Raw genomic sequence first — 11389 nt, 5'->3', positions numbered from 1 at the left:
CCAAGAACCTTTCTGCCAGCCAGGCAGTTGTAGTTACCTGCCGAGGGAAAGAGCTGGTGCATCACAGCTCTGCCAAGCTCCTTACACCCCTTCTTTCTCTCAATTCCATGCAGTAAATGTTCCTGACTGAACCAGCCAGGGATAACACATGTTGCTGAAGATGTTACAGCCCTTCTCACCTAGAAAGGAATCCATTCCCACTAATGTTAATTGATGTGCACTGCACATGTTTAAACAATTCTTTATTTACATTTCAAAACGTAAAAAAAAAACAAAAAGAAAAGAAAAAAAAAAGATGCTCTAATTTCAGGAGAACCTCAAGAGGATGGATCTGGCCTGTGCAGAAGTCTGGGGCAGTAGGTGAGCTGGCTGGAATTAGAATTGCACAGAGCCAGCACAGGTCTAATCACCAGTAAAGGAACACTGAAAGGAAGAAGAAACAGGTAAGTCTAAATGCTGGACAGCCATTCCCAATAGATCCTACAACAGCCAGGCTGTGCAGTGACGCTGGGGGCCACACAGTGATTTAAGTGCATGCCAGCTGCTACACACACCAGCTTTCATCATCCAGAGAACTCAGGACTCCTAAGTCTGCCTGCTAGCCAACCCATCTACTTCTGAAGTTAAAAGCAACAGTGCCTGTTTCTCCCAGCTGATTTTCAAGGGTCTTGACAAGTAGCTGATGTGGCTGTGTGACATCAGGCAATGCAAAAGCTGTTCTCATCTCCAGTCAGATGAGAGACATGAGAGTGCAGCAAGGCTGCAAATAAGTAAGGTGGCACCAGCCTTGCACCTATGAATGAAAAGCTTCCAGGCTCAAGCTGGGCATTGGCCAGAGATGGAGTACTCCAAACCAAAATGATAAGAAAGTCTGGTACTGAGTACAGCCCTAAAGGGAACCCGACCCCTCAGCACAGCTCTGCAAGAAAAGGAACAGCCTTGCTAGCAGGCTTTTTTCAAAAGCCTGTAAATGCCACCAGAAGTACCAGGGGAATGGAAGAATGATTACATTCCCTGTTGTCACTTCAACAATTAGCAAGAGCTCCAAAGAGTTTGAAGTGCTGCAGGTCTCTAAGACTTTATTACAAAAGAAGGAACATTGTGGGCAATTCCAGTTGCCTTTAGATATCATTTAATGGAAGGTCAAAAACGGTGAGTATGTGCTTTTGTCCAAACTGCCTCCTGAAATGTGGAAAAAATCAGCAACCAAAAGGCTAATACAGCACATTTTTGACAAGCTGAAGCCCAACACACTGAAATCTAGACAGATTTGTTTAAATACCTGTAGTTTTTACAGTAAATTGAGCAGACAAATGGAAACAGAATACTTACTGTATGTTAGCCTGAGACTATTGGTTTGACCAAAATGAAGCCTGAATAACAGTAAATAGTGGAAACATCTCTCTTCAGATAAAGACAGTGGTACTCTTTTCAAGTCATGGTAAGACTATGCAAAATGGTATTCCTTGGTCCTTCAGTAATGTTGGTCCTACAGCTATATTGGGCAAGGAGGTTTAAGTCCTCCCTTTCTCTTCTCCTTTTCTTGATCCCTGCCTGTCCCACCCATGGATAATCTGCTTTTTGTAGCTGTTGGAAAGTTCTCCAATATGCAGGTCAAAGTGAGGCTTCCCACCAGCTAGACTGCCTGGGCAATGCCAGAGGGATTACTGCTGTAATTCCCTTTCATCCACTTTCTACAATCGAGGCTTCAAGGTAGCCTAACCCAATCCAAGAAAAAGTTCCCACAAACCCATCTTCTCCTCAACTACAGCTGCAAAATCTTATCCCTACTGTGCTGCCTCTGGTGTTTGTGCAGCTTGGAGGGAAGCCAGTTCTGGGACTTCAGCTGACAAAAAACAAATGCTGTTAGAGAAGCACTCTCTGGTCTTTCAATGAGCTGACACAGCTCTCTGCAGGTTCAAAGAAATGTGAAAATAAATCAAGAGAAAAGTAAGAAGCAGAGCAGCCCAGAGTTCATGGCACTGTGCCTGTGAAGATTGAGACTTACCACATTGCTTCTTCATCGCTTCACATTTCCCCACACTGAGAGATCACAACTGGCAACTTGGGTTTGTTATTGGGACCTGTAGGCACGTTCTGGGGACAAACAAATACAGAACATTAAAACTTATAAAAGCACAGCAAACTCAGGCAGTGACAGGTACTGGAAGATTGGCTAAGAGAGATCTCTGTAACATGAGGAACAGGGAATTCCAGACACAGCTCTGAGGAGCAGAAAAGCACCATTACACATTTGGCAACAGGCCCAGCCATAAGCTGGTGAATTCCCTCTGTAAGCAGAGGTTTGGAACACAGACCAGACGCTGGAGGGAAGGAATAGAGTAAGAACTGGAGAGCTCCTCATGGACATACTTGAGGCTGTTCTGGCTTTGATACTAAAAGCAGCCGCCACAAGCAAAACAAACCTGTGCTCACACAGAAAGGAAAGAGACCGTGGCAAAGAAACCCTCATTCTGAACCTCCTGATGTGCTAGACTCAGCTGTTCTCTGAATCTCTAATTTTCTTTACTTTGGTCTCACTGTACCGATACCCAAAGCAGGCTCACCACAATGCTCCAGCAGATTATACCACGGTGCTACTCCTTCCGTGTAACCTTGTCTCAAAGCCCAACAGCTCTGTGTTTTGCCCCATTTTCTAGATTAGAGACTCTTATGCACATTATCCCACACGTGTCATGGAGTCAATGCTGGCTGTCTCAGAGAACTTGCTGCTATTTGTTAAATCTACTCATTATCCTGCCATGACACCCAGGCCTGATGTTGGCAGCAATCATCACCTGGACTGTATTTATCTTCAGCTCCTGGAAGCCTATCAGGAGATTAGCTTAATTTTTTCTTATTAAACATGATCGTAGATCAGCAGAACTGATGATTTTGCATCCACTGAATAATCCCGGTCAATGGCAAAGAAGTGAGATGCTTTACGCTCTTGTCTGAGCTGCTGATGGAACAACTTTTTAATTCAGCCTCTGAACAAATGCAAAGCAAATAAAGCCAAGAGCACAATCCCCGCTCAAAGACTATCACAGTCACAAGATCCTAGCATTTTCAAAGCCAACTCATATGACAGCCTGTGCTTCAACAGATTTCCTGCTACATTATAATGATGACAACCAATAATGCCAGTTATCAACACTGGCATTCACTGGCATCCTGTAAATAGACAGCAGGACAACTCTACTTAATCATGTACATAACTTTCCAATGCAGACATTCACAAGGAAGTAGCCATATTCAAACTTACTTCAATTTTTCTCATGACCAACAGCCCATCGACAATTTTACCTAGAATGAGAAAATTTATCCACTTCAATATGGCTGATTTTTACCTTTGTTCCCCACCACTCATCACAGGTACACAAATTTTTGTCCTTCCTGAAAAGCCCTGGGCAGTGTGTAGCTACTGGGCACTTCAGGATTTGTTATAGATCTCTGAACTCATAAAGGAAACAATCCCTCTTCAAACATTCTCCACATTCAGCACAGATTAAGTGCCTCTTCCCATCACAGGGGTAGTGTGTCTAGAAATCTGGGGGTTGAGACACCAGCTTAAGACTGGTCTGGAGCTCCTACAGTTCAACCAGCAGTAAATGCAAGTTAGCAGTTACGGTTTCACAGAATTACTGTCCAAAACTCTGGTGAAAGCTCAGCCCTCTCTGATAGTGGAGAAGAAAGGAATCCTTCCGCTCATCGGTGCCCTCTGCACACGCACAATGATTTGTGCACAAATACAGTACACTGAACACTGATCTGGATAAAAGCTAACCTGTGAAAAAGTGATTCATTTCAACAGTGCTCCAACAGTTTGCACAGATCCCTCAGATAGCACAAGAGAGGAGGGAAGAATGAGCAGTCGATACCCAGAGGTGGTTGGGCACTGAACAGGCACCCCAGGGAATGATTACAGTCCCAAGGCTGCCAGAGCTCCAGGAGAATTTTGACAGAGTTCTTAGGCACAGAGTGGGATTTTTGGGGTGACCTATGCAGGGTCAGGAGTTGGTCTTGATGATCCCTCTGGGTTCCTCCCAATTCAGAAGATTCTGATTGTCAGTATTTCTTCTAACAGCTTCCCTGCAGGGATGTCAGTGTGCTGCCACTCCAGGACTTTTACTGCAGGTACTCACCGAACACAACATGTTTCCCATCCAACCAGTCACACTTGGAGCACGTGATGAAGAACTGGCAGCCGTTGGTACTCGGACCACTGTTTGCCTGGGGGTTGAGAACAGCAAAATACAAGTATACTATTTCAGACTGAACAAAACTTAAGGCAGACACATAAAGAAGAGGTGTTATTTAAGTATGTATTATTTTTAGCTTATTGCTAGACAAACCAAAGGAAACAATACATATCTGCAGGAGACCCTGTGCTGGGATGTAGTATGTCACCACACCTGGTCACACCAGAACGCACAAGCGCCATGTCACTAACTATTTATTACACTTCTACAAAGGCATGTTCAATACAAAACTCTGCCGAAGTCCAGGCTTTAGAGCAGACTCCTGAAAAAAGGCTGAACGTTTTGGTGACGAGTATTTATTGGCTGCAGCATTACCCTGAGGAAAACTGAACACCAGAAACCAGGGCAAGAAAAGAACCCAGCTGATTTCTGGTTTTTGTGAGGTTTCCTCAGAATACAAATAAAAAACTTTCAATGATCATGATGAGAAAAGTAGCAACTGTATTGGCACAGGACTCACAGGAACCTTGGGATGCAGATGTGAAATTTTATTCACACCCAAGTACAAAACCCCAGAGCATTTGCACTCTGTTAAGAAAACATCTCTGGAACACTGAATGCCACTTGTCATATTGACAACCAGGAGCTACTAAAGCAAGTTTCTATCCTGATGAGTGACCTGGTCAAGTTTTCCAGTTGCAGGACTGCAAAGGACAGGGTCATTTTGGCTTTCTAGTTAATGCTAGCCAGCGTCAAAAGAACCCAGCTGGGATCCATGGTTCCTGGGATCCCGGGTTTGACCCAGTATAATGACTTCAGAGCCAAGCCACTTTAACACAAAACTGGCAATACTGGAGTGAATCCCTTCTCTCACACCACGGTACACTAGCTGCTTAGCTGTGCCATGACATCTTTTTGGGCCATGTTTTCAACATGGATGAATAACTAACCCAAATTACTAAAATGTCCCAAGCAAGTGGTTCTAAGGGCAGAGCAGCTGAAAGAGCTGAGGAAGAAGCAGTTGTGGATAGGAACACTGGCTCCATTTGCTTTCTGTTCCAAAAGTCCGGGTATTGTTCCTACCAGACAATGTGCAATGGTTGCAATTTCTCCTACTATGTTGAATAGGAAGTTCTGTTTTAAAAGATACCATGGTAACACTGCTGTGGCTTTGGAACTCCCAAATGTCTCTGTTTCATCCTTACCAAGGTCAGTGTTTGATAGCGGTATCAGGAAAGAAGAAAACACCACCAACTCACCACTGTATGAAAACTGCAAGAATTAAGCTCTTCTGAAAGCAATCAAGCTGAGCCTGTCCCAGTGCTCCAACAGGCAGCAAAGAAAGGATGCTGCAGGAACAGGACTATTGTGTTACTCAACATATTGACCTAAAAGTAGCTGCTCGACTAGTAGCTACAAAGCAGACCTTGTACCCAATGGCAGAGATTCGGTTGCCAAGCAAATACTATATACACTTAGGAAAAGGGCACAGAGAAAGTTCTGTTGCGGTGTGTCTTGAGCTTCCCGGTCCCTTTCCCAGGTGTGCCTATACCTCTCTCCCTTCCCCCTTGCCCCCATGCTGAGTGAGTCCTGTCAATCAGGCTCAACATTCCAGCGAGGTGTCCTGTGGTTGGTCAAGTTCAAAAGATGCCCCTATGCCCAGGGGTCATTGGCCAGTCTGGGTGTCGTCCCCCCCCTGAGACGCAGCCCCCCTCACCTGGTTGGGTGGCTCACCTGTACCTCCCCTCCCCCTGTCCCTGAGCTTAAAAGGTTAATGAGACCATGCGGTTTCATTCTGCTGGAGCAGCTGCTCCCGTCCAGACCTCTGTAACCATGGAATAAACTTCTGGACATTAAACCTTCCAGCGGAATCCTCTCCTTTTTCTCTTCACCATCGCCAGAAGCTCTCTCTCCTGAGGTAAACGGAGTTCCTGACAAGCCTGGATTTGCTCAGTGCCCAGCTGCAATCTCCAGCAGCCAAGGTATCTCTGGGGTGATTTACACCACAGTTGCTGCCTTTGGCCCAGCAGCGAGGGTCAGACTGGCCCAGGCACCATCTAACTGGTAATATTGGGATTCATATTCCAATAAAGTTCCAAAAGATTTTAGTCTGTAAGGTCATTATTTTATACTCACCATAGAAAGCAGGCCAGGAGCAGAATGTTTCAGCTTGAAGTTTTCGTCTGCAAAAGGACCTCTGTATATACTGGCTACTCCAGTGCCATCTCCCTGCACGACAGAGGTACCCAGTCAGCTACAGCATTTGTTCCGTGGCAACTGCTACAGAACAATTCAAATTAAAAATTAATTTAAAATCTCTAATCAAGAGGAAAGGGCAAAATGGACTTTGTATTGCCATTTACATACACCAGCAGTGAACACATTCAGGGTTTCATTTCAGAACAAGAACAGCAACCAGTGTCTAACTACACAGTTCATTGTTCATCATTCATATACTGGCAGAAGCCCATGCAGATGGTAAGTTTAAGCCTCCCAGAGTGAAGTGGAGGCTACAGATTGCTTGGTACAGACCCATCAGGACTTGGAAGGGAAAAAGCAGGAGACACAGAAGTATGGGATGGTGTGACAAAGAAAGCAGAAGTGGCTGCATGGCAAAAGTTGGCTTACAGTGGTTTTATATATTTCACCTTATTTTCTGTGACTTTATTGGAAATAGGAAAGCAATCTTTCTGTTCCACAAGGACAGTTTCTAAAATAAAGATTTTCTGTTTATGTTGTACTTTCTACTAAGTCCTTTTACTCTACTTGCCCAGCCCTTGTTTGCTTCCCTCCTGCTCTCCGTAGTTTACTTAAACTTTTGGCTCTGAGAAAGAAACCTGCACCCTGTTTCAGGGGTCAGTGTGACTGTGCTTGCTCCCCAGGTGGCTTTGTAATAAATATAACATATAAATTCCAAATACCGGAGCAATGTGTAAAGCTTGTTGAGATGTAGTGGAAGTAATACAGTGCACTGGGACATCTGAGCAGTGTGAAGATTAGCAACTACCACAGAGTCTGGTGTTGCTGAAACACCTGCTGTGTGGTCATTTCTCTAAGAGACTTTCATACCACCAAGTTTTATATTAAAAAAGTTTTATTACTTCCCTCATATTTTGAAACACTTCCAAAAATAAAATCATTTTACTGGATCCTAGAACAGTGAAGAGATCCTGTGGCCCATCAGCCTTACTCATAGGTTCTGCTTATCCCCGTGTCAGAGCACAACCACCATTGTGGGTGCAAAGACTTTTCTATTCTGAGAAAATTTAGTAACAAAAGGCTAGTTTTGATTTAAATGACCTCTTACATTAGGCACTGGGTTTTGTACTTGGGGTTTATCAACAATGTGAATTGAAATTCACAGAGGTGTTTTGTCTGGAGGAGGTCCACAGAAGGGGGAAGGAACACAGGGCAAACAAAATTTTTCAAGTTTTGAAAGCTTCCAGAGTTTTGGCAGGTTATTGCAGAGAGAAAATATTTTGGGAAGAATGTGTGTTCACCCAAGGCTCCAGATTTGTTTTCAAGTGGTTTATTGTCCGTTGCAGTAGGACGGCAGCAACGCTATGAGGATACCTCCAGTTACTACTGGATACCTCAAAAAAGAAAGAGAGCCCACAAATCAGCACAGATCTTTGGAAACAGTAGCATGTTATACCACAGAGGAGAAGGACAAAAAGAGTACAGGAGTACATACATTTACGAAGTCACCTCCTTGGATCATGAAATCCTTTATTACCCTAAAGAAGTAAAACAACACTTAGTTAACAGTCTGTGAATGCTGCAGCCTAAAATCTACAACAAATATTAATTAATGGTTGATAGGAGGTTATTTAGGACTCATTGCTTTGGAACAGGGATAGTGATTATGTCACAGACGCCGTATCTGACGTGGCACACAAGAAGCAGGGGATTCCTCCCTGTTTTGTTCTCGGCTGTTTTTGATAGCTTGGAAAGGCTCGGGGAGGCCTTGGGACCGCTTGCGCTCTAAAGGACAAGAAGAGTCTTCAGGTTTTTTTTTTGGTCTTCAGTGTTTATTAGTTTTTATCTACAAGATTTTCTCTCGGCTCGACAGAGGTCTGCACAGCACATCAGCTGTGGACACACTGACTGCCCTCGGGGCGGTCACTTATCTTTATACTCTAAACTACGTATAAGATATTTACTTATTTTCTCTAATGCTTTTCACTCTTATTAACAGGTGCACTTTTAGTAAGGACTAATCTCAAAGTGCTACTACTACTACCGAAGATGGAGGCCAAGAAGAAGAAGAAGAAGAAGAAGAACAGGACACGCTCCAATTTTTTTATCTTACTTCTCTAGACTCTTTTGTACTGAAATTCTAAAACTTGTGTTTCGCACTATAATTAACTTATCTCTTCACTATTTATCTCTGTGAGATCTTCTCGTCTTCATACAGGTGTCGTCTCTTGTGCAGGATCAAAGTCTAGCTACTAGACACTTCTGGCAACATTTTAGGACTTCTGAGCCCCCCAAGGGTTGTTTCAGTGTCTCTGCACTTCAGGGCTGATGTGCTGAGATCTCACACCTCCCAGTGGGGAGGACAGCACCCCCAGGTCCCCCAAAGCCACAGAATTACATCAGCCACGATCTGCAGATGCCTCCAACACCACTAACAGCTCACGGCAGGTCACAAAACCCCGTATGTCTCAGGCTGCCATTCAGTGCCAAAACAAGAGTAGATGATTTACCTGTGGAAAGTGCTTCCTTTATAACCTATAGGGACACCATCTTTCCTGCAGGGAAGTGAAAAGGAGAATTATTACAACCTACTAGATATCCCAACACAAAATTGTCTCAGCAATTCAGAGTCCCAAAGGGCTGCTGTATACATTAGCAGCTGCCTTGAAATACAGCCAAGTACCGCAGCCTCTCAGCTGCTGCTGTTGGAGGCAAAAAAAAGCCTCAAGTGGGCTCTGCACATGAAATGACTCTGTTCCCTGCAACACCCACAGCATCACCTTCACAGGATCCCACTGCAATGTGCAGCATGAGCAGGTGGGCTTTGCAGATAGGGCTTTTTAGAGCCACCTGAGCACAAAAAGTCATATCAGAAAGAGAAATCTGCCATCTCTGTGAGTTTCCAGCCCCTCACAATTTCCTCAGAGCAGATTTCTCTTCCATTTTGTACTAGTACAACATGAAAAAGTTCAAAAGAAACCCTCTCTACCTCACCCAGCCCTGTTTCTCCAGTGGGACACTTAAAGGACACTTAAAGCGGGACACTTAATCTACTTACCTGAATTCACCTGTACAAAACTGCCTGGCAAACAAAAACAGAGCAGAGTGTTAGGTGCATATGAACTCTGAGGGCTGCACCAACAGGTGCACAGGATTTTCCTTATTGCATCAGAGATGTTCCCAGAGAAACAGGAACAGGAAATGGTAACTCCTTCCCCCTGACATTTCAAAACATATTCTGTACTCTTTGTAGTGAGGAAGTCAGAGAGTTAACACCAAGGTTGTAAGAAACTGAATGTGGGGCAGGCACTGTGTTTGACAGAGACCAGGGTATGTCCATCCCTCCAACGGAAGTGGGATTTCACATGGTGCATCCCTCAGTTGATGGCAGGAGAACTGGGTGGCCAGGAGACCTCCACCACGGCACAAGGCACTGCCTTGCGTGGAGCAAATCAGGAGGCTTCACAGAAGAAGCAGAGGAGGACCCCTTCCAGCCAGACAGGGTCCCCTGAGAGACCAGGATGCCACACAGCATCTCTGAGAACAGAGAGACAGAAAGTAGGTGAAGCAGTTTGGGGTGGGTGTCAGCTAATCAGTTTGCCACAAAAAGCCATTCTTGCACCAGAAAGCCTTTGCAGTTCCAGTCCAGGCTGAGCTGCAGGAACGGTAGCTGCTTGTTACCTGAAGTTTTCTGCTGTTTTGGGTACAACATCTGCGAACAGCTCAATCTTCATGCGGCCGACCTCCTGAGGAGACGAGGGCCAGGTGAGTCTTCCAGGTCCCCTCACACACAGACGCCCGCCGCCCGACCCCAGGCGCTCCCACAAATCCGGTCACCTCATTCACCCCCACTGATCCCCACCCCTGCAGGCTCCTCCTGACGCAGTCCTTCCCCTCTCCCCTGCGAGCCCTGCCCGACGGGCCCGGTGACCCGACAGGGCCGCATCCGGCTCCCGGTACCGCCCCTCCCAGCGCTCCCAGCCGCGGCCCCGCCAGCCCCACGTTGAACCCCGCCCGTGCTCTCTCATCCCCACAACACTCCGACATCCCCAGTTATCCCCACAGTCCCTCCCCGGGCCGCTCCCCGTCCTGGAGCACCCCCACCTGCCCGCCGATGGTTACATCGAAGAAAACCACGGGGTTGTTGGGATTCGCTGCCAGCGCCGACATTGCGACTGCCACCGCAGGAAGCGGAAATGGCGGCGGAAGTGGAAACGGCGACGAAAGGCGAGACGGGCGGGAGCTGGGCTGAGGGTGTCCGGGACGTCTGGGATGTGTGTGTTGTGTGTCCAGACCGCGTCTGTGGTATCCGGGTGGCGTCCGGAGCTCCATCCTGCTGGGGCAGCTCGGACTGCCCAGAGCAGACCGCTGCTCGGTTGGGAAGGCGTGTCCGTTCATCTCCCTGCCCCCTGGGCACACGCCGGCTGAACGTGAGCTCAGTTGTGCCCAGATGGGCAAGGAGGCCAACAGCACATGGGATGTATCAGCCACAGCGTGGCCCGTGGAACCAGGGCAGTCACCCCCCAGCTGTGGTGAGGCACCTCTAGTCCTGGGGTCAGTTCTTGGTGCTTCTCTACAAAAAAGACATTGCGGGGCAGGAGTATGTCTGGAAAAGAGAATGGAACTGTGGAAGGGTCTGGAGCACAAGGAGCAGCTGAGGGAGCTGGGAGGACTCAGCCTGGAGAAAAGGAGGGTTGAGAGGACTTTCTTGCTTTCCATAACCCTCTGGCAGGAGGATGCAGTCATGTGAAGGTCAGGCTCTGCTCCCAGGGAACAAAGGACAGGACAAGAGGCACTGGCCTCAAGTTGTTGCAGGGGAGGTTCAGGTTGGACATCAGTAAGAATCTCTGTGGAAAGGCTCATCCAGCCCTGGCAAGACTGTCCAGAGTAGTAGTGGAGTCCCCATCCCTGAAAGGGTTTAAAAGCTGTGTAGAGGTGGCAACTGGGGACGTAGTTTGCTGGTGGCCTTGGCAGTGGTGGGTGAGCAA

The 11389-nt window shown here is 46.5% G+C and overlaps 1 protein-coding gene across 1 annotated transcript; it reads right to left on the bottom strand.

Annotated features, from left to right (window-relative positions):
• Positions 1-307: 307 nt before the first annotated feature.
• PPIH (peptidylprolyl isomerase H) lies at positions 308-10598 on the bottom strand. The gene is made up of 10 exons (XM_054294433.1): positions 10506-10598; positions 10083-10147; positions 9460-9483; positions 8912-8956; positions 7897-7939; positions 6339-6431; positions 4146-4233; positions 3266-3306; positions 2009-2097; positions 308-423 (listed from the first exon to the last, which is right to left on the bottom strand). The coding sequence occupies exons 1-9, from the start codon at positions 10569-10571 to the stop codon at positions 2029-2031; spliced, it is 534 nt and encodes a 177-aa protein (XP_054150408.1). The 5' UTR covers positions 10572-10598; the 3' UTR covers positions 308-423; positions 2009-2028.
• Between the last annotated feature and the right edge of the window lie 791 nt (positions 10599-11389).

Source organism: Melozone crissalis, unplaced genomic scaffold, assembly GCF_028551555.1.
Source record: "Melozone crissalis strain CALT ecotype California unplaced genomic scaffold, PUWL_Pcris_2 ptg000251l_1, whole genome shotgun sequence".
Taxonomy (NCBI): domain Eukaryota; kingdom Metazoa; phylum Chordata; class Aves; order Passeriformes; family Passerellidae; genus Melozone; species Melozone crissalis.
Note: the sequence above shows the minus strand (reverse complement) of the source record. Positions and strands in the feature narration are given on the sequence as shown.